This window comes from Urtica dioica, chromosome 8 (genome assembly GCF_054948205.1).
Source record: "Urtica dioica subsp. dioica isolate 48M chromosome 8, U.dioica_male_clone48M_v1_H2, whole genome shotgun sequence".
Classification (NCBI taxonomy): Eukaryota; Viridiplantae; Streptophyta; class Magnoliopsida; order Rosales; family Urticaceae; genus Urtica; species Urtica dioica.
This window is the reverse complement of record NC_142763.1, coordinates 34,319,699-34,343,994: the sequence shown is the minus strand read 5'-3', so window position 1 is coordinate 34,343,994 and position 24,296 is coordinate 34,319,699. Positions and strand designations below refer to the sequence as shown.

Below are 24,296 nucleotides of genomic sequence, written 5' to 3'. Positions count from 1 at the left end.
ATATCGTCGCTAAATGCATGGTTATGAACTGAAAAGCTAAGTTCATTTAGCTACGAAAGTTAAACATTTAGCGACGATAAAATCGTCGGTAAATGTCTTTAAATACAAAATCGCGCGTTCAGTTTCCCCCATTTCATTTCGACCTAAAATCTCAAAAAACCAATTTTCTCCCCTCCTCGCCGCTGTCCTCCGCCGTCCCGAAGCTCCGTCGTCCTCCGCCGTCCTCCGATTCGCTCTCTCCTCACGTCTCTCTCTCTCTCTTAACGTTTCAGAACTCTGTAATCGAGTAGATAGTGTTTAAAAACAGTTATAGTGATCCATCCATGTAGAGGAGTATTTATAACGTGGAGAAGGGCTAAAAAACTCCCCCTACCCGAGTGCATGGCACGCACGAGCGATGGCATTTGGATTTTGAATTAAGTCAGATCCCTAGGATTTTGAATTTTAATGGAAACCATATTCCAGAGAGACTGAGACTGAAGGGAATTACAGTCTGATAGGCTATTATTAAATTAGAGGTGGTGATCTTGATCCAACGACTACAAATATATGATTCTGAACAGCTGTCGTAAATTATTTGCTTGGTCTTCTTTAATTTCATTTCCTTCTTGTTGACCACGTTTTACTTTGGATGAGCTGGCGCATTGAATGATCTCTATGGACTAATAAATTATATTTTGGCACCCAAAGAGAGAGATTAATCCATTTATGAAATTTATATTGCATGTTACGATATTATAAAGCATTTCTGGGAATATAAGAATAAATCCTTTATGGAATACAAAATACATTGGTCTATAATTTCTTAGTGAATCTTGACGTGAATTCCCTTCCCAAATCCTAGAACAGGATTCCGAGATATTTTCCCGGTCTTAATGTTTTCCCACCTACACAATTCAGCATAAACACTCAGACGTCACTTGTAGTCTAGAGGATTTTATTCTCTAGAAATAAAGTATTTTTTTTTAAAGTACCTATATTTTGTGAGCAAGACATGGAAAAAGGTGGCCATGAAAACTCTACTATACTCTGCCCCTGCACATTGTCTCGATCCTCCTCCGAAAGGCAGAAAATTCTTCGAGACAACGTGCGGTTTGAGATCCTATAATATATCCGCCGTGTCAACATAATATATTAGAAAAAATGTTTTAGTGAAAACAGAACATTATTATCCGCCTTAATTTATTGGAAAATGGAAAATAAATTAATCAACCTTCCAACGCCAAGGATTGAACTCAAGAGGCTTCTCGAAAATCTCGTGGTTCAACTGCAGGGAAGAGGTGACAAGCATAATTGTCCACCCTTTTGGAATCGTGAATCCTGAAGAAAAACAATTGAGAATACGTATTTAAGTATTCATTATGAATTGTCCATTAAAAAAGTATATATAAACCTTTCCAATTTTTATGCCGAGCTATGGAGTTAATTAAAAAAAATCATGTGGTACTTATACGTTAATACATAGTAAAATAATGTTTTTTTTTATCTCTTTTCTAAATATTTATATTTTAACATATAGAAAGTCAAGAAGGTATCCGCTCTCTAATTAAAAAAAATATAACAATAAATGTATCAGAGATCAGCATTAGAAATTTAATTACAATGAAAATGGGTTTATTGAAGAATTTATATAATTAATACCTTTTACGTGGATATCTGTTAATGCTCTACGTAGTAGGCCAGGTGCTACATTTCCAAGCCTGAGAGTTTCATTGATAACCTTCCAATGTTTTAAAACAAAAATCAGATTCCAGAGGAATTGACAAGTTGTGAACTTGTGAATAATAATAATAATAATAACAAATAACAATAACTACTAACTTGAAGGGTAAAAGTCATCGATTCGTACTCGTCCCATCGAAGCAAGGAATTCGAATCTCCTCGGTTTTTAAGGATTGTTTCATGCTCAGCCTGGTCAATTAATTAATAAAAAAATTAACTTGTAATTATTTGAAAAATAATACGATAAATTATAAATTAATTGAATAATTAAGCCACCAAAATTTAAAATTTTGCTAAATAGCCCATTATTTGTATATATTATGATGATGACATTTGTTATTTGTGATCTTACCCTCATCTCCTCAACTACCGAAGGGTGGTCCGAGAGTAGCTTGAAAGCCAATGCTAATAAAGCTGAAACCGACTCAAATGTAGCAAATAATCCCCCAAAAATTAATTGCACAACGAAATCCTCAGACAAGAACTTTTCGGTTTCCATGTCCTTACTACTTTGATCGAGAAAATCTTGTTGATGAACTGAGGGCGACACACGTCTCTCCCTAAGCATCTTTCTCAACATAGAAACTATCTTCTTTTGGTCCTACGAGAAAAGTCGAAGCAAAAAAAAAAAAAAAAAAACTAAAAATCGACGAGAAATTTATAATAATTAATGAAAGCCATTTGGCGTTATTTATTTTGAATTTTACCTTTAAGCATTGATGGTAAGCTGTACCGGGAATATCCAAGGGAAAAGACATGAAACCTTTAATGATATTAGCATAAGCCTTGCTCAAATCTTCATTCGAATTTTCAGCGTCGTAACTCATGATTTGCTTTGCGCTGAAATCAAGTACCATCTAAAATGTTTCAACATGGTAAGTTAGTCAAAACAACAAGGACATCATTGATTAAGCTATATAGCCACACGGATATAGTGGATTGAGATATAGCTCACCTTTAGTTAATTTCTTGTAAATAGCCAAGTAAACTTATTAACAGATTAATAAAAGACTTATTTAACACAGTCAAACATATATTTTAGGTAGTTAATAGGCTGTCACATATGCAAGTTGGCTATTTACAAAGTATTTACCAAAGGTTGGCTAATTTACAATTCTTATAGTTTAGGTGGCTTATGTAGCTAATTTTTTGTTAAAGCCTAATAATCATAGATAATAAGCTTGTAGAATTACTCACAGCCGAAGCGGCTTTTTTTATTTCAACCGAGGGATGACTTGACCATGAAGTTAGGGCTTTGTTGACAGCATGTTCGATATCGGAAAGCAACTTTTCCCTGAGCCTCTTAGTACCGAAATAATTTACGAAAATTCCCCGAATATACTTGTGAACCGCGCCGACTGCGTTTGTCCGCGAAACTCCTTCGTGGGCGAAGATCTTCGAAAATGTGTCTAAATACCAAAGCTCAACCAAAGTCCCTTCTTTTTGGAAAAGAAAATTGTTGAATTCTCGATCTACCGTTATTACTATGGGTCGTCCGGCTACACTAGTTTTAAAAATAGGTCCGTACCTGAATTAACAAAAAGATGAATAAAATGCTTAAGAATTCACACACATGATTTCATATCTGGTTAGAGAATCATTATCCACCAAGCTAAATATCATAATATATGGCTACAAAAATGGATAATATTCGAAACAACTCATATTTACCTTTTAACTCTCTTCTTTATGAAAGGATGAAGATCAAGGGAGTAGCTTGGGATGAGGAGGGAGAGAGTTTCTCCAATGAGAGGGAATCCCATGGAGCCAGGTGGCAAAACGCCATTGGTGAATTTCGGGTTGAAGCATCTCCAAAAGCAGTGGCTAATCCATATTATCACTAATCCCACCACAGCCAACCCAATTGTGTTCATATTCCACATGATATTTTCTGATTCAACAACTTCTGCCTCTGAGAGAGATTTAAATATTGATGATCGCCTTCACAGTATATAGTTGGTGTAGAACTTGAGTCATATATATAAGTACAACTGGCTAACTAAACTTATACATGTCTATATATATATATATAATATTATATGTATGTATATAATATATGTATATATGCGTGTATGCATATCTATATATAGTTTCAGTGTGAAGTGTGAAGGTGGACTTAGCAGCACCGTCCTTATATTTACCTGCTGGTTTCCTTTTTAGAAGAAATTTATAATCTACTAGGAAAAGAAAAATGTTAATTTTTTTAGTTTAAAATTGAAGTAGTGACACACTCAAGCCTTTATTGTGCGTGTCATGACCATGATAAGTTTGATAAACCAACTGTAATTTCATCAATAAATAGTTTCTAATTGAATGTAAGATAAAGTTATTTATTAGTAAAAATATCCATAAGATATATCATTCTATTTACGATTTTAGTTTGTCAAGCTAATTTTTAGTAATTTTTTTATAAATAACCATGATCAAAATATTTACACTCGTAAATTGACTGAAATATCATATAAAAAAATATTGATTATTTATCTAAAATTTACTTAAAACTTATAAAAAGTTGATTATTTATTTAAAATTTACAAAACATTCATTAATTAAAAAAAATAGTTTTAGTTGGTTAGGTTGCTAATTTTATATCTGTCTTGCGGAAAAGTCAAAGCTTATATTAACCAATAAAAAATCGTATATTTATATGTAGAGTGTCATAAAAAGCTCGACGATAATTTATCATATCTTTATACTTTTTCATCTTTGGTTCGGTCGGCGAACAGGTTCACATTGTCACATATGTAAGCTAGGGGGCATAGTATATAAAAATTCATTGAGTTGTCTAATTAAAAAAAAATGAAAAATTTTTAAATATATTTTAACATATATAATGTATATATGATTTATTTTTGAATTAATCGCATTTATACCCTCTAGACTCGTACCTCGATTACATTTCACCCTGGACTCGGAAATGTTGCAGAACTTAGACACGTATTACAACTTGCCACTTCCGTCAGTATTTGGACGTTAAGTTTAACTTTTTGATGACGTGACAATATTCTAAATACTTTTAATATTTAAATATTATTATCAGATTAAATAATTAAATATTTCTATCTCTCTCTCTCTTTCCTTTCTTCTTCTTCTTTTCTTCTCTGCATTTTTTTCTTTTCTTCAATAATGAACAAAACTCATCAAACAATTCGAGTTTAATCACAACCTCAACACAATCAAAACCAACCTGAATCCATAAAAACATTACAAAAATCCGACAGTGAAAATCTAATTGGGCAGAGGAGACCACTTTTGTAAGTGAAAATCTAATCTTATGTCTCAATCAATCAGCGAATTTTAATCACAATAACAGAGTTTTAATTTTGAAAATATACTCTTGTAACAAAATGTAGGAAATATCTCTAATTATATAGTTAAATAAAAAAAATATCGATTAGCTAAGTCTAAAATCAACCAGCGATAAAAGATTATGATTAATGAGATAATCTACATCTGTATCTGTATAAATTGTAAGGTGGATGTTGCATGTGGTAAGCTTGGTTTTCAATAATAACAATTGCTATCTGAAAGCCAAGTCAATATTTACATTTGCAAAAAGAAATCAAGAAAAAATAAAAAAAATAAAAAAAATAATTGGTCAAGCATCTTAGCTTATGGGAGTAATTATACAGACGTGGAGTCAATCTACGTAATTTGTACTTGTTTAGTGAATTAAAATCCGGGAATAAAGAGAATTGCGTACAAGAAATGTCAATTTATGTAGTAATTGTACGAGACACGTGGTTATCTAATGTAGACCTACTTAACATTCATGACTTATTGGCCTAACTTCTGCTTTTGTATATTTCTATCTAACACGAAATATATACATTTTTATACGAACCGTCAAAAGCTGCTAAAAGTTGTATTATTTGTTTTGACATCCTATGGAAAATTGATATAACTTACGGGTGGACCGTGGATCTACATATGTACATGTTATATATGTGTGTATATATATATATATATATATATATATATATATATTATATATCCCTTACCATAATAAACACGTATAATTTTTTATCGTTCTTAAGTATTAGCTAATTAAATTAGCGCAGCGGTCTAGGTATTGAGCAACGGTGCCTGACATGGGCAATTTGGAGCCGTACACGAGACACGACACGGTTACGACACGGTATAAATGGGTTTGGATCGACCTTAAATGGATCTGGGTCTATCCGTGTCGAACACGATTAACACAATTAAATAACAGGTGAACACGACAACTTATTGGGACCCAATTAGACACGAACATTAAACGGGTTGTTAATGGATAGACACGATCAAGACCCATAATGACCTAATGGATTGTGTTTGAACTTCTCTTTTGTATTGAAAATATTATGTTGATGGCTTAGTTGATTATATGAAGTATTTTTATTAATTACTTATTCTGATTAATTTGTTATTTAAATTGATTTAGAGAATTTCAATATTTTGAAATAAACATGTCTAAGGGTCTAAACCGATTCACGTGTTCAAATTGATTTAGTGGTCTAAATGGGTCTGTGGGTTCGTGGGTTACATGGTCCATTAAGACACGATTAATAAATGGGTCTTAGTGGGTTGGGTTTGGGTTTGACAAAAAAATGGTGGGTCGTGTTCGGGTTTTGCTCCTAAACACGATTAATAAATGGGTCTTAATTGGTTGGGTTTGGGTTTGACAAAAAAATAGTGGGTCGTGTTCGGGTTTTGCTCCTAGACACGATTAATAAAGGGGTCGTGTCTAGGTCTGTCAAAAAATACATGAAAACGAATAAGACACGATACGAACACGACACGTAATCTGTATTGCCACCCCTACTCTTTTTTTAGTGGGGTCCAGGATTTCTCCATTGCAAAAAGCAATCAAACTTATCACTTTTATATTGTTCATAAGTATTAGCCAATTATATTAGTGCAGCTGTCTATGTATTTGCAACTTGCATTGGAGTTGTTATTAGGCTTTTTTTGGTATCAAGAGAAAAATAGGTGGATGAATTAAGTAAGATGGAAGAGAAATGAAAGAAAAGTGATGGATTATACTATTTATTCAAAGTTGATTGGTATAATGAAAGGAAAAATTATTATTCATATCTATTAATAGTTTGATAGAAATAAATAAAAATAAAAAGATTAATATTTATTTATTAAAACTATTTTTGTACCCTTATATAATACCAAATTATTTTACCATATACTTATACAAAACACACAAAATTGAAACAAAAAGAAAAATAAATCAATAAGCATAAAAGTGATAACTTTAGTTCAACAACCAAACAATAGAAAAATAATAGTTCGCCTAGACTTTAGCTAAATTTGGCAATAAGTTGGTGAATAAAACTATTCCTAGAGCACAAATAATTAGAAACAAATGCATAGTTCCAAAAAAAAGAATTAGAAATAAATATACAGAACAATCAATAATATATAATATATATATATATATATATATATATATATATATATATATATATATATATATATTAGAACTTGTGTATACAAGTTGTGAATGGTGGAGAAAGTCATTCACGAGATAGATAAAAGCTTTGGAATAGAAAGAGTCATGGACTTGTTTTCAAAAAAAAAAGTCATGGACCTTGAAAATATATCACGAAATTACCATTACTTTCAAAGTTATTATTGAAAAAAAAAAAAATACTCTCTCTTTCAACAATCTCTCCAAATATGGGAGGACTGCTTTTGGGTGGGTCCCACTGACTCAAACTCCTCCTACTCTTCTTTTCATTCTTTATCTCTTGTGTACCAAACCAGAAAAATTAAAAATCTATCCACCCAAATCCATCTATCATCATCCATCCCTCATAAATCCACTCTACCGAACGGCTTCATGTTGACATCTATTTTTTTTGCTCAGCAAAACTGCATCGGACATGGCCAAGAGAGAAAATAAGTTAAATAAAATTGAAGAATAAGAAGAGGGTCAAAAGGTGAGAGTTCATTTAAAAAATTCCCCTCTATCGAACTTAATTACGTCTTCAATTCTCCCCCAAAAGTGATCGTGCTCGACGAAGCTGGCCAACAAAAGGAATCAATCAAGTAAGCCTCGGGCGCCAACTACGTGTTTCAATAATCCCTAAACTGAAATTCGGTCTAACATATCATTTGAGTCACTGGTATTGTTAAACAAACTGTGACCACTACGTGCTACGATATTCTCAAACTAAACCCTAAAAAATTTTGAAGTTTTGATCCGCAATTCAATTGGATGTTGGAGTATACTAGATAAGTTGTGTTGCGGTGGAGAAAAGGTTGTGTTGGGTCGGGACAATATTTAAATAATAGATGACATCGTTGCACGTGCATAGTTTGAAAAGTTTCTTGGACGCACCTAATGTCATGAATATGATCAAAGATACTAAAGCTTGTTTAACAATGTGAAAATGTTAAACTGTAAACGGATAGATTAAGCTTACGTTGATGTATTAGTATAATAACCATACTGTTGTTCGTGGCCAACGTATAAGATCATTGATAACTGTGTTAAGACTTTTATTTTGTAACACTTTGGAGTATTTTAACTTTAGACATAACTTTTATCGTTCCATGATAGTCATTATTGTAATTGTTTTTTAGTCTGTCGTTCGACTTGATTATATTTTAGGGTTTGCATATATTTTCAGCTCCTCTTCAACCAAAAGTGCAAAAGATGATCAACAAACTTTAGACATTACATTTATCATTCCATGATATTCGTTATTGTAATTGTTTTTTAATCTACAGTTAAACTTGATTATATTTTATGGTTTGCATATATTTTCAGCTCCTCTTCAACCAAAACTGCAAAAGATAATCAACAAACTTAACAAAATCCTCTGAAACATGGACTTATTACATAATTAGAACTCAAACTTAGAAACTCGTCATTAAAACTAATTTTTGCAGAATAGCAAAGCCCGGAGATATGAATTGATCTTTCAAACCTAGATTTTAAGGCAAATACATTATAGCATGCATAGATTAATCACACTAATAGGAATTAATTTACCTAATGCGCATTCGTTTTTTCTTTGTTCAGACTAATAAAATCACATAAGCAATTTTCAATCATAACATCGATCCATTGAAAACAATTCTTGAACTTGGAAAACATGTCTTATATCAGGTGTCATAATTGAGTCTGAGAAGGAAACGCACAAGCCATTTAAAATATTGTCAACTAATAATACAACGACATACAAAGATCATTGAAGTATAAAAAGAAAACACACCAATACTCGAAAATACGTAAAAGTTCACTCTGATCCAACAATGCAAAAATTATTTCGACACTTCAATCGATCTAAGTATTACTTTCAACCTGAAATTCTGATTAGTCGCAAAGACAAGATGTTGCACACAATGTGTTGACAATGTGTCCGACAGCTTGCTTGAACACAGATATGGATAAACAACAAAACAGTGCAGAGAACAAAGTACACACGATATGGTTACCCAGTTCGGTGAAACACACCTACATCTGGGGGCACGCTGCCAGTGGAAAGGATTTTCACTATCTTGTAGTCAATAGTACACACAAGGTTTATATCTGATTACAGTCAACAAATCAATAAAACCTAGAGACTATTACTACCAGTGACCACCTAGACAGGGACTCCTCCTGAAATTGAGCTCCGTCTCAATTCCACCCTTCGAGCAATCTCCTGGCTCGGATGACCTCTAGTCTTCAGCAATACGTGAACCTTCAATCACGAGAACACAAAACCCAACTCTCACATACACTCAATCTTTGTGGAATAGTGTTTGAGAGAATACACCACTTATAACCAAAACACACAGCCTCCCAGTCCGCCGGTCTTGCACGTCTAAGAGCTCTGAGTGTTTGATCAAAAGTGTCGAAGCTGCTAAGGGAGAGCGCATGGCTTTTATAGCAGCTAGACAATCCTGGAAGATATCTCGGGTTTCCTTACCCGGCCTCAAGCGAATATCACAAAATAAAGACTCCATCAAGGCGAATATCATGCAATGAAAACAGCAACGAAAGATATCTTGCAATGAAGGCTCCAGCGAGGCAGATATCTTGTAATGAAGACAGCAGCGAGACAATAACTCAGCAATAAGTCACCAGTAAAGCAATCTGTCAAAACTGGAAACTTGCCAGAAATACTGTCTGCACACAGGAGGAAAGATGTCAAACCAGAAGTGAAAACATAACAACCGACATCTTTCCATACCACTTGCACTAAAAAATAAAGCCAACAAAACAACGTATTAACAATCTCTCCCTTTGGCTATTTTTTAGGCAAGCACTTCCAGGACCAGTTCTCATACAAGCGTCATGACCAGAGCGAGAGTCAAAATAAATGACCTTATGACACCTCTCCCCCTGATTGCCTCAAAAAGATACCAAAGGCAAGGATCGACCAACACAGAGGGAGGAACAACAGCCTGTAAAGGGAATGAGAACTAGGAAAACAGCATATCATTTATCGAGAAAGCAGAAAAAACAGGCATCAAGCAGAGGGATTAGAGACATTGTTGGCATGAGAACCCTGAGAATCACTACTGAACCCGTCATCTGTCTCTTGATCATCAGGACACGCAGAGGGACTTGGTTGAGAAGTGGAAGCACCATCCGTGGTAGATGGGAGAGTCATGACAGAGATAAGACGCTCACACACAGTCTTTCTTCGAGAGGAGATAGCAATGACTTCCTTAAGTGCAACAACTTCTTCCATCAAACCCTTGAGAATATCGCTCTTGGCACTTTCTGACAGGGGAGCCACTTTGATGGTACCACCAAGCGAGACAGATGTTGCGACAGAAGGCATGACAAGATCCCTGGCATGTTTCCCTTCAAACAACTTAGGACTGAAAGAGAGTTCACTGGGAGGTTTACCTGCAACATCGTCAGCCCTGACCAGATCCTTCTTCTGAGCTACCAACATGCCTGACAGGAGAGAAGGGAAGCCAATAGGAAGCTTCACTGCATAGGACTTAGCATGCTTAGCCAGGTGGCAGAAAACAAACTCCCCAAAGTCGAAGGATGCCCGAGTACCAATCTGATAAATGAGACATGCCAGGTCGGAGTTGATGCTTGAGCCGTGAGAGGAAGGGGCTCAATTTGCAATCCCAATTCTGTACAGAACAGAGTACTTTGCCGAGAGATCTGAGGAAGGCAGAGAACCCTTGGTGGGCCAAGTCTTCTTCTCATCGTTAGTGAGCTCTTTGGCAACCTCATCCAAGGAAGGAAGCCGATCAGCAGTGACAATTTTTCCTCTACCCAGAAACTCGTTGATGGCAGTGGACGATATATCAAAGCAATGGCCACGAACATAGACTTTCCCAAACTCAGGGTGATGAGGCTGGTCAATCTCAGAGGACAGATTCACAATGCACTCTTTCACCAGTCTAGGATAATAAGGCCCGATCCCAGAGACAGTTTTCCCAAGTTGAGCGTCGGACAAAAGTTCCATGATCACATCAATCTTCAGGGCCTCCTTAGACAATTCTTTTTCCGGAAAAATAGATCTGTGATAGACATACCTCCATTTTCTGACACGATCTTCCTCATGGAAGGAGACATTATCCAGAGGAGCGGCGGGGACATCCTTGGGAAGCTTTTGGCCTCCGACAGATTTCTTGGAGATGAGAGACACGCCTTCAGGACGGGCAACATCTTCTTCCTCTTCCAAATCCTTCAGGACATCTGGAATCGTCTCTTCAATAGACTTTCCCTTCAGCTTCTTCTTGTTCAAGCCCATCTTCACCGGTTTCTTCATCTTCTTTTTAGCCGGGATGGTAGTGGGAGCAGCTTCTTCCACCAACTTTGTTTTCTTCTTTCTTTTCTCTGAGAGAAGAGTGGCTAGACACACGTCGTCATCTTTCTGAACCTTCTTTTTCAGAGAAGCAAGGATATCCTCTCTAGCATCCTGGACAGGGTCAGACGTTCTTTCTTGCCCCTGAGAAGATGTAGGCACATCTTTCGCAACATCTTTACTCAAGCCCAACATGCCTCCAATGGCATCTTCAGGAGTAGGCTCTTGAGAATGGGGCAGCAAATCCTTATCCCTAGGATTGACAATAGGAGAGACAGAGACAACAGGATTACCTAGCACAACCTTGTGAGGGCTTTCGACGGGGGATACACTGGAGGGGGTTTCTTCTTCTGGAGCGTCGTAGTCTCTTCTTTCTTCCTCAGACGAACTGTTGGAACTTACTTCTCCTGTGATGTCAGTGATGGAAAAAGCAGCTTTCTTGAGGATTGCGCTTCTGGCGGCTGAGAGAGATGGATTCTCAGGAGGAGCCGATGACCCAGCGATCGCACCTCCGGCCTGACCATCGGCGCGTATGCTGGGTCTCAGACCTCGAACCCTAACACCGTGCATGTTGCTTTCAGCGCCATGTTTCTTTGTTGCGACATTTTCTTCTTCATTGTGGCTTTCACTTTTCCAGAGGCAGTAGTGGTACTGATCCCGCTTCTTGTGCCCACCATTTTGAAATTTTTTTTAAGGAAACTGCCACACAGGTAACTGTCAACGAGGGTAAGCAAGCAAATACGCGAAACAAAGCTCAAGATCAGCGAAGAAAAATGAGAAATTTCAAAGTTCAAACAAGTGGTATTTTCCCTTTCTTTCTCGAGAGTGTAACCGTCTGCATGAATGAAAACATGGTAGGGAGTAAAACGACGTCGTGACTTAAGGTGGGCCTTGATCGTTCTTAGGCCCAGAGAGACAACAAATGGCATTTTAGCCCGGCAAATCAGTCGAATGGGCCAACCAGATACATGGGCCCATGAAATGAAATTCATAACAGACACGCGAACAAGAATCAGTGAGGGATTGGCACATGTCATAAGACCAAAAATCCCTCTGATAAACAGTAATTGCTATTGATCAATAACACATAAACCAAGAGAGGATCTGAGATTTTCAAACTGGATGGCATCCAAAGCCTTGGTGAAAATATTTGCAAGCTATTTTTCGGTATGAATGTATTCGAGTTTGATCTTCCTTTCATCCACAAGACCTCGAATGAAGTGATGTCTGATCTTACTGTGTTGAACAGGATTCTTTGAGATGTTGATGGCGCTAATGTTGTCGCAGAACAATGTCATGACATCTTGACCAACATCATACTCAGCAAGCATCTGCTTCATCCAGAGGAGCTGAGTGTAACTACTCCCAGCGGCGATGTATTCGGCTTCAGCTGTGGACAAGGAAACATAGTTCTGCTTCTTGCTGAACCAGGAGATGAGATTGTTTCCAATGTAGAAACATCTACCAGAGGTACTTTTTCTATCGTCCGTGCTACCTGCCCAGTCAGCATCACAGTATCCCACAAGCGTAGAGGAAGTATCATAAGTATATAAGAGGCCAAAATTGGCAGTTCCTGAGATGTACCTTATGATTCGCTTGACTTGAGCCAGATGGCTAGCTTTGGGATTGGCTTGATATCGCGCACACACACCAACAAAGTAAGCAATATCAAGACGGCTGGTGGTGAGATATGAAAGGCTTCCAATAATGCGTATCCCATCTTTAATATCACCAATGACCTCATCAATAGGGTGATTTTTCTGAATTCTTGTAGAATGGGCACATCTTAGAAGCAAAGCCTCAGTTTCCTTGTCAGGGAATGACTTATCACGAGGAGAATCGTCTTTAGACACAATGTCGACCACTTTGTCATCAACATATACCCTGACATCTGTGCTACTAGATAAAACTTCATCCTCATCATTAGCTCTTTCAGAATCATCATGAACGTCATTAACAACCACATTTATAGACTTGGTGCGTTTGTTAAAGACACGATAAGTACGACTATTTCTGAAATACTCAAGAAAGATACCTTCATCACTTCTGAGATCACGAGGATCCCGATCAGCAAGGGTGTAGCACACTGAGCCAAAGACATGGAAGTACTTGACGTATGTCTTTCTCCCCCTCCATATCTCATAATGAGTTACAGGAGTACCCGGACGAATGATAACTCTGTTATGAATATGGCATGCTGTGTTGAGCGCTTCAGCCCTTAAGAGTAGAGGAATGTCTTTGGCAAGCATCACCACTCGAGCCATTTCCTGAAGAGTCCGATTCTGCATTTCAACAACCTCATTTTGTTGTGGGATGATGGAGCCAGAAAATTCAGGAGCTATTCCATCTATGCTTTCTCCTTTTCCTCTTTGTACTTGCCTCTTTCCACCGAGACTTTCAGTCTGCATAGGACCCATCAAATCCATGTGAATGAGTTCCAGACCACATATAGTGGTAAGATGTTGCACCATCTTGTGAGACTTCTGGACCTGTTTTCCTATCTGACAATCACCACAGATTTTTCCTTCAACACTCTTAAGATCAGAGAGCTGGACAATATCCTTCTCAGAGACAATCTTGTGCATGATTCTGAGATTTAGATGACCGAGTTTTTGGCGCCATAGCTTAGCTTCATCTACCTTGAACAAGAGACACTTGGTGACTTGAGAGTCCTTGACCGGGGACCACATGTAACAGTCGTCCGGAGTCCTGGTCCCTTTCATAAACTCGTCATGTTCCTTATTTATCACAACACACTCATCATGAGTAAAATTAACACGTAAGTTCAAGTCACAAAGTTGGCTAATGCTAATAAGATTAGCAGTGAGGCCTTCAACCAACAAAGCCTCTGTTAAGCAAGACAAACCAGGATAATTAAGTTAACCTTTTCCAATAATCTTGGCCTTCATTCCATCACCAAAAGTAACATGACAGTTAGAGTAAGGTTTTATGTTGGATAAAAAGGTTTGGTCACCTGTCATGTGTCGAGAACAACCACTGTCAAAGTACCAATCGTTACCAGTGAAGGCATGCTGAGAGGTGTAAGCAATGTTGGCGCGATATGACTTATTTTTCACTCTCCATTCCATACGAGATGAGGGGGAACGACTTGGTTGAGCTTGCCTATGGGATGATTGATGCCGATGAATATTCCTCCCATATAGACGATAACAAAATGGCCGAATATGACCCCTACGTCCACAGTGATGGCAGACCCAACGAGGTCTGTTGACAAGAGACATGGTTGGTCTATAAGGATGTTGTTGATGCTGATTCTGGAACTTGTCACGACCAGATGTCTGAGACATATTTCGCGGCATCTGGGCAGCAGACTTTTGAGGGACAAAAGTAGTCTGAGACGTGGAAGCACCGTGAGTATACCAAAGCTCCTTCATGTTCTTTGCAGGCTTTCCAACTGTGAGAATTTTATCAAGGCTGTTGGTGCCAGAGTTCAGCATCCTGACTGATTTAGTCATCTGATCCAGCTCTCTATTCAGCCGACTGACTTCCTTCTTTAGATCCACAATCGTCTCTAGTAGCCTTGCCTTGTCTTCAGTCAGAGTGAGAATAAGAGCACTCTGTTTGTCGAGAATCTGAGACTCCTCAACCCATTTGGTGTGCAAGGTATTGTATGCGTCATTCATGACATCGTCAGATAGTTCTCCATCTAGAACAAATTTCTGAGAGCATTCACCAAATTTATCAGTAGACTCATGAGCAGTAAAGGCCACAAAATTACTTATCTTATCAGAGTCGCTATCTTCATCCGAAAAGGTAGCGTTGTACCCCTTTTCCTGTTTCTTGAGGAAGTTGGGACACTCCTTTTGAATATGTCCGAAACCTTCACATTCGTGGCACTGAATGCCTTTGCCTTTGCCAGGTCGTTCACCGCTATCACTGTTCCTGTGAGGGTTGGCATCCTTCTGGAATCTTTGTTGAAACTTGTCCTTAACATCTCGTGAGACATTCTTTCCATTCATCTGGTTGAATCTCTTCATGACCCTGCTATAATTTCTTGCAAGCATAGCTATAGTATCGTCAATGTCACTATCAGAATCTGAGTATACCTGATCCTTTTGTTCATGAATAGAGCCTTTTAGGGCCACCCCTTTGTGTTTCTTCTCTGTCTTGGACAGGGAGAGCTCAAATGTCATGAGAGACCCCATAAGTTCATCAAACTTCAAGGTTTTGAGGTCATGGACTTCTTCAATAGCCGTGATCTTCATTTTGAATCTGGGACTCAAAGCTCTCAGAGTTTTCCGAACAAGATCTTCGTCGGTCATGGGTTTCCCAAGGGAGTAGGATTCATTGGCAAGGTCTCGGATGCGAATGTTGAATTCAGCAACAGATTCATCCTCAAGCATAGTAAGGGCTTCAAAATTGGTTGTGAGGTATTGAAGCTTCTGCTCACGGACCTTTGTGGTACCCTCATACGCAACAGCAAGGATTTCCCAGGCCTCTTTGGCAGTATTGCATGTATTTATCAACCTGAAAACATTTGTATCGACCCCATTAAATATAGCATTTAGAGCACGTGAGTTACCAAGGGCCGCCTCCTCTTCAGCAGGAGTCCAGTCTTTTTCCGGTTTTGCACCAATAGGGGCTCCTTTGTCATCAGCCTGAACAGAAGCTTCCCACCCGTGTATCACTGCTTTCCAGGTTCTGCTATCAAGGGACTTCATGAAGGCAGTCATGCGTGCCTTCCAATAACCATAGTTGGTTCCGTCGAGTACTGGAGGGCGATTGACAGAACCTCCCTCTCGGGAACTATCCATATTATGTAATCAGAAAAAAAAAATCTAGGAAACCACCAAAGAGATTAAGGTGCCTGCTCTGATACCAATTGAAATTCTGATTAGTCGCAAAGACAAGATGTCGCACACAATGTGTTGACAATGTGTACGACAACTTGCTTGAACACATATATGGATAAACAACAAAACAGTGCAGAGAACAAAGTACACACGATATGGTTACCCAGTTCGGTGAAACACACCTACATCTGGGGGCACGCTGCCAGTGGAAAGGATTTTCACTATCTTGTAGTCAATAGTACACACAAGGTTTATATCTGATTACAGTCAACAAATCAATAAAACCTAGAGACTATTACTACCAGTGATCACCTAGACAGGGACTCCCCCTGAAATTGAGCTCCGTCTCAATTCCACCCTTCGAGCAACCTCCTGGCTCGGATGACCTCTAGTCTTCAGCAATACGTGAACCTTCAATCACGAGAACACAAAACCCAACTCTCACATACACTCAATCTTTGTGGAATAGTGTTTGAGAGAATACACCACTTATAACCAAAACACACAGCCTCCCAGTCCGCCGGTCTTGCACGTCTAAGAGCTCTGAGTGTTTGATCAAAAGTGTCGAAGCTGCTAAGGGAGAGCGCATGGCTTTTATAGCAGCTGGACAATCCTGGAAGATATATCGGGTTTCCTTACCCGGCCTCAAGCGAATATCACAAAATAAAGACTCCATCAAGGCGAATATCATGCAATGAAAACAGCAGCGAAAGATATCTTGCAATGAAGGCTCCAGCGAGGCAGATATCTTGTAATGAAGACAGCAGCGAGGCAATAACTCAGCAATAAGTCACCAGCAAAGCAATCTGTCAAAACTGAAAACTTGCCAGAAATACTGTCTGCACACAGGGGGAAAGATGTCAAACCAGAAGTGAAAACATAACAACCGACATCTTTCCATACCACTTGCACTAAAAAATAAAGCCAACAAAACAACGTATCAACATAACCTTATATCTTTCTGTTTATATTAGAAAAAATAATCCGACTATATCACAACGAACACTTGCGAAACACGTTACCCACACTAGTGTGTGTGTATATATATACATACATATATATATATACATACATATATATATACATACATATATATATATATATATATATATATATATAAATGTGCGTGTGTGTGTATAACAAAAAATTATACAACAATTATTATAGTCAAAGACCCACGAGCCGAAATAGATAAGAGGCCGGTGAAAATCATAGATTGAATTTTCTCTAAAATAGACACATATATTTTTGTAATATTTTAGATTGAACTTTTTCTAAAATAGACGCACATATTTCACAAGAAAACTAAAATTAAATGTGTTGATGATAGGTGAAAATTTTTAGCGAGTGTATGTGGGAAAATCTCTATTTTTGTGAGAACCGAAGACTGCAAACGTTATTTATGGCTTTCTATAGACTGCAAACGTTATTTATGGCTTTCTATGACTATGGAAAAAACAATAAGGATTTATTTAGCTTCTTGAACGAACGTGTTTGAATCATAGACTAGGGATATAAAGGCTTCTCTTTTGTTGGGAAAGACATTATTGATAGTTGAAAACTATCGACAATGAAAATTTATTGTTACGAAGGACCATTTCTTTCTTTCTAAAGTTTCAACAATTTTTTTTCTCAATATTTACGAGCAAACAATCGGATAAGAACTCATTTTCCATCTTGTTACGAAGCGCATTCCTTACAATCTTCGTTGTTGAAAAAGAATGCTCAATAGTAGTGATAGAAACTGGAAAAACAAGAACAATAGTTATCACTTTATACAACAAAAGATATATATTTTGATTTTCTTGTCTTCATCAAACATTAATAGAAATGGGTGTCAAAGCTCTAATCTAGAAATTCTTGGAGTACATCAAAATGTTAAAGTTTCATGTGCAATTATAATGTCATTTCATATTATGCAAAGTCTACAGTGTAAAATGATTAGAGTACTTTGCATATATCATCATCCCCTAAGGGATGCACGCATCTCTTTAGGATCTAAAATTGAGCTCGTCAAAATGATCAAGTTCACTGTGTTATCATTGAATCTGCTATTTAATTCGTGCAATTGAGCGTCTACGATTATATAGAAAATATCAAATCTATAAAAATGCTCCACTATGATTTCATCTTGTTGACTAGCCTTACCTCTTCTTATAGCATGCAAAGCATTGAAATCATGCACCTCTATATTCATACTACCACAAAAAGTTATCACCTAAATGCTCCATCCATCATCTCTGAGCTTCTTATGGAGTAACTTAGTTGATTTAACAAGAAACGTTGCATTTAAATTATCTTGTGATTGAAGCGATGACCTCAAAACTCACGCACATCAAAGGCAAGGTAAGCCAAGAATAAATAGAGAATGGATTGGAATAAGTCAAAAATAAAAATGAAATATGTTGTAGAGTTTAAAAAAAAAAGGGCTTCTTAAAGTTTTGTTTTTTAGTCTTTTAACTAAGTATATTGTTGATGTTAGACTTCATCTTCCATTAATAATGAACTTGTGGGTCCAAGTAGCTAGTTTGGTCTAGGCCTATAGAGAGATCTTGAAGCCTAGAAGAGAAGCCCACGAAGAATTCTCGAGTTGTTGGGCCCTTTTGGGACTTAGCTCGATTTGGGAAATTGACATCTGACCAAGCTCCACCGGAGCCAGCTCGCATCACTGCCAGGGCTCACTCTGTGCTAGCTCGGTCTGACTCAACGGCATGTTCTTTCAATAATTACTCTATGATTTGGACATGGAAGACCATTCAAAGCACGAGATACCCTTAACCGTTCATCAGAGACCGGGTCAAGCACAATACGTGGCAAAAAAATTGGAGAATGAAGATTGGTTCTGAGGCGCTATGTGTCCCTGAAGAATCGGAGTCGCCGACCATCATCTAGGGCTATAGATACATAACTCAGGAGCATAAATCGGCACTTGCTTTTCTTTACACGCATGCATTCTTGACCCGAACTCATTGCCTTTATTTTTTTTTATTAATTACCCAACATTATTATTTCCAAGTTACGCTCTCGTTGTAGTCTAATAAAAGGCTCCGTGGCATATTTTGATCATTTTATTGTTCATTTCAATTATTTATTTTTTTGTTCTTTTCACCTATCGAAGTTGGTTTGATCTTGTTATAGAATTCTAAGGCTCATTATCAAATTAAAATCGATTATTCCTCGTGGATAGCTGAAACTGCTTTGATGTGGATTCTTACATCAATATAATACTATTATATTCGTTAAAAGTTGAGTCACCCAATAGTCAGCGTACAACACTACAAATAGCTATCTTCCTTCTCATCTTCATCTCTGTTGCGCCGGTCGGTGTCTCCTCGGAGTCATAGTGAACGCTCGGCGGCTCTCCGGGTTGGGTTCAAGACCGGACTCAGATCTAAGTACGGATTGGCGTGGACGAGGCGCAAGGTCCTCGGTGTTGGTCGTCGATCCGAGCTTCCTCTTCGAGTTTAGAGGGGCCTCAACGACGGTATCTCGTCTTAGGTGAGTTTTCTTCGTCGACGTCGGCGGAGACAGGCTCGGTGTTTCTCAGAACGGGGAGCTGATGTGATGGGCTGTGGTGATGCACGGAGTGCTGACGGGGAGAAGCGAGAGTCTGGAGGGAGCTGTGGTGATATCCAGGTTTAGGGTCTGTCGAGGTTATTAGTTTAGTTTAGTATTTGTTTCTTTTTTTCTTTTTTCTTTTTTGAGTTCTTGGTCTAGTGTTCTTTTTTTATGTTATTAGTGTTAGCAATATTATAATAATATTGATAGAAATACAAGACAATTTGCATGGAAGAAAATTAAAAGGAAAAAACAAATTACAAATAAAAACCGGATAAACCTTAGAACCGGAAAAAACAAATCAGAGAAGATGGAAAGAAACACACTACAAGAAATATGACATTTAGCTACGAAACTATTAGCGACGACTTAATCGTCGTTAATTATACTTTTAGCGACGATATTGTCGTCGCTAATTATTTGGTGCCAAAACTGTTAAAGTTTGACGGCAAAGATAATTAGCGACGATAATTTCGTCGCTAATTATTTCTTGTCGTCGCTAAGTTCGCGAGAAAATATTTAGCGACGATAAAATCGTCGCTAATAATTTAGAATTCATTTCGAATTTTAATGAATTTTAAAGAGAGAAAAATCCCTCCAATTTAATTAAAACGAAATGATTTAGCGACGATATTATCGTCGCTAAATCATTTTAAATTTTGACGAATTTTGAAGAGGGAAAAATCCCTCCAATTTAATTAAAACGAAATTATTTAGCGACGATATTATCGTCGCTAAATATGTAGGAAAACTATTAGCGACGATAATATCGTCGCTAAATGATTGGTTTTGAACTGAAAAGCTAAGTTCATTTAGCTACGAAAGTTAAACATTTAGCGACGATAAAATCGTCGGTAAATGTCTTTAAATACAAGATCGCGCGTTCAGTTTCCCCCATTTCATTTCGACCTAAAATCTCAAAAAACCGATTTTCTCCCCTCCTCGCCGCTATCCTCCGCCATCCCAAAGCTCCGTCGTCCTCCGCCGTCCTCCGATTCGCTCTCTCCTCACGTCTCTCTCTCTCTCTCTCTCTCTCTCTCTCTCTCTCTCTCTCTCTCTCTCTCTCTCTCTCTCTTAATGTCTCTCTCTCTCTCCTCACGGCTTTCTCTCTCCGTCTGAAGCTTCGCCGTCCTCCGCCGCTCCTCCGCCATTTTCTGTAAGTTTCCTCTCTCTCTCTCTCTCTCTCTCTCTCTCTCACTTTCACTGCTCTCTCTCCTCCTCACGTCTCTCTCTCCCCATTTGTAGCTCACCCGAGTCCTGCCGCCGTCCTCTGCCGTTCCGCCGACGATGCCGAAGTTCGCCGTTGCTGCCGCCTCGTCCTCTGCCATATTCCGCCGCTGCTGCAGGTCACACGGTATGTATATATGTATATATTTAAATTATGTATAAATATTTACATATATTAAATATTAGAGGTATAATTATTTATATATATAAATATAAATTAGGATTAGAGATATAAATATAAATTAGGATTAGAGATATAAATATTTATATTATGAAATGAAATTTTGTTTGGATTAGTAAATTAGAGATTACTAAATTAAGAAATGTAATTTTGTTATGATTAATTAAAATTGTATTTAATTTTTGTTACAAATGAATAAATTAATTAGTTGGTTATGGATTTAAAAATGAATAAAAATGTGAAATTAATTAGTTGGTTATGGATTTAAAAATGAATAAAAATGTGAAATTAACTAGTTGGCTATGGATTTAAAAATGAATAAAAATGTGAAATTAATTAGTTGGTTATGGATTTAAAAATGAATAAAAATGTGAAATTAATTAGTTGGTTATGGATTATGTATTTTAATAATCGAACCACTGAGGTTCGATTTATTGTTAGTTTTAGGATGTTTCTATGCAGGTTTTTAAGTTAAAGGCTTGATGCTAGGTTGTTAAGTTTATAAGGGAGGTTCTGCCGAAATTTCGGTAGGATCGTGAAATTATAAAATAAAATCCGAAAACTACTAAATTTTTAAATGTTTAATCTTTAGGTAAAATGAGTTATCCAAATAGGAATTGGATAATCGAGGACCAACGTTTAAGCGTTGAGTTTGCGGCTGACATGACAGAGTTCATGGCAATGGCCCGACAACACGTAAACATCGAAGGACGAGTTAAGTGTCCATGCAAGAGGTGTAACAATGTGTTGATGCAAAAAAAATCCTGATATAGAGAATCATCTCTTTATCAGAGGATTTAAGAGGAATTACACGAGGTGGATCTTTCACGTGGAGCAAGAAGATGACGTAATGCAGTATCAGACGGATTACGGAAGAGGAGGTGGGATGTTTGATGTTGTACACGATATCTTAGATCACAACAAAGTAGACGATGAAAGTATTCAGCCGAATGCATGATACCAGAGTGGACAGTTCGATGACCTTTTCAGCGACCTGAACATAGAATTATGGCCGGGTTGTACGGAGTATTCGTCATTCTCCTTTGTTGTCACGTTGATGCATCTGAAAGTGATGAACAAGTGGACGAATAAGTCGTTTGATCAGCTACTGAAATTACTGAAAAAGTCTCATCCGATCGGCAACACGATTTCAGAGTCACACTATGAAGCAAAGGCGAAATTGCGTCGATTTGGTATGGGTTACGAGTCGATTCACGTCTGCAAACACGATTGCGCGTTGTTTTGGAAGGACAACGCCAATCTAGACGAGTGTCCAGTTTGTAATGAGAGCCGGTGGCTGAAGAAAGACGGTGGAAAAAAAAAGTAGCGCATAAGGTGTTGCGCTACTTTCCACTGAAAGATCGGCTTAAGCGATTGTACGCGAGTCGGCACACAGCTCTAGAGATGCAATGGCACGAGAATGAACGCATTAAGGAGTGGTGTACTGCGACATCCTGCTGACGGAGCGACGTGGAAGGAGATCGACCGAAAATATCCCATGTTTGCGGCAGAACCGAGGAACGTCTGGCTTGGACTTGCCGCCGATGGTTTCAACCCATTTGGTGACATGAGTTTATCGTACAATATGTGGCCGGTAGTCTTGACTGCGTACAACTTACTGCCGTGATTGTGCATGAAGACATCATATTTGATGTTAACATTGCTTATACTAGGTCGTAGTGCGCCGAGAAAAGACATGGACGTTTTTTTACAACCGCTGATTGATGAGCTGAAGTAATTGTGGGAAACCGGTGTTGTGTTGAGAGATGGTTCGACCAGTGAGCTATTCAGGTTGTTTTCCGTACTGCTATGGATGGTGAATGATTTTCCAGCGAGAAGCAGTTTGTCGGGATGGAGTGGTCAAGGGTACCTTGCTTGTCCGACGTGTAACAACGACACACCGTCTTTCAAGGCTCGAAACAAGATTGTTTACTGCGATCATCGTCGATTCTTGCCGTTGTTACACCCGATGAGGAAGAGCAAACTGTACAAGGTACGAAATGAGAAACGACCACCACCAGTGAGAAAATCAGCGAGCAACATACTTCGACAATTGTGATTAGTGGGAGATGCAACCCTGGGGAAGCACCCTGACTTCGGCGGGAAGAAACGAAAGCGTGATGCGAGTGAGCTGAATTGGACAAAGAAAAGTATTTTCTTTGAGTTGCCGTATTGGTCGAGTCTTACGCTGAAGCATAACCTCGATGTAATGCATATAGAAAAGAATGTATGCGATAATTTTCTGGGTACCTTGCTGAACATCGAGGGGAAGACGAAAGACATAGATAAGGTGCGGTTGACTCTGGCGGACTGGAACATAAGGCACGAGCTTCATTTGTACCAAGAAGGAGATAGATGGATGAAACCGCCTTCGTCATACACTCTGACACCTTCAGAACGGAAGCGGTTTATTTTGGCAACTCAGGCGAAACAAGTTTTCTACTTGGAAGATAATTTGAATGGTCCTGATTGGCGAATCGTCGAAGAGTGTAATCATCGAAATGTGTGGGATCTTGCTGATATTGACCTCATTCTTGGTCAATCTTCGTCTTCAGTTCAGTTGTCGGTAGAACCATCAGATTTAGATTCACTGTCGAAGCGTCATCAGTCTGCGATACCAGAGCCCGTGAGCAACGAAGGACTGAACTTGAAAAATATTGAAGAAGAAGAGTTTATCGATGACGAAGAAACTGACGACGAAGATTTGATGGAAGAAGATGATTTGTCAGACGACGATGATTGATAGTATATAACATTTTTCATTTAATTACTAAATTAACTTATTTAAATTATTAAGAATGCATAACTAAATAAAGTTTGTTTTGAATTTCAGATGGCTACGGCTACAGGAGCTGGAGGCAGCGGAGGCGGGGATGACTACTTATCCCGTCTCCCGAATTATTGCGAGTCGGCGCCCGTACGCGATGGCGTCGAAGAAGAAGACGAGGATATCGAACCGGCCGTGCGTGGGCCGACGCTCGGGATTCGATCTGAGCGTGCACGGCGCCCCGGGGTGAAGGAAGTCGTTAT

The 24,296-nt window shown here is 38.2% G+C and overlaps 1 protein-coding gene across 1 annotated transcript; it reads right to left on the bottom strand.

The window, feature by feature from the left end:
- Positions 1 to 693: 693 nt before the first annotated feature.
- Positions 694 to 3,702, bottom strand: LOC149389444 (beta-amyrin 16-alpha-hydroxylase CYP87D16-like). The gene is made up of 9 exons (XM_089623793.1): positions 3,394 to 3,702; positions 2,920 to 3,250; positions 2,430 to 2,579; positions 2,075 to 2,323; positions 1,822 to 1,911; positions 1,642 to 1,720; positions 1,214 to 1,320; positions 975 to 1,102; positions 694 to 887 (listed from the first exon to the last, which is right to left on the bottom strand). The coding sequence occupies exons 1-9, from the start codon at positions 3,603 to 3,605 to the stop codon at positions 806 to 808; spliced, it is 1,428 nt and encodes a 475-aa protein (XP_089479919.1). The 5' UTR covers positions 3,606 to 3,702; the 3' UTR covers positions 694 to 805.
- Between the last annotated feature and the right edge of the window lie 20,594 nt (positions 3,703 to 24,296).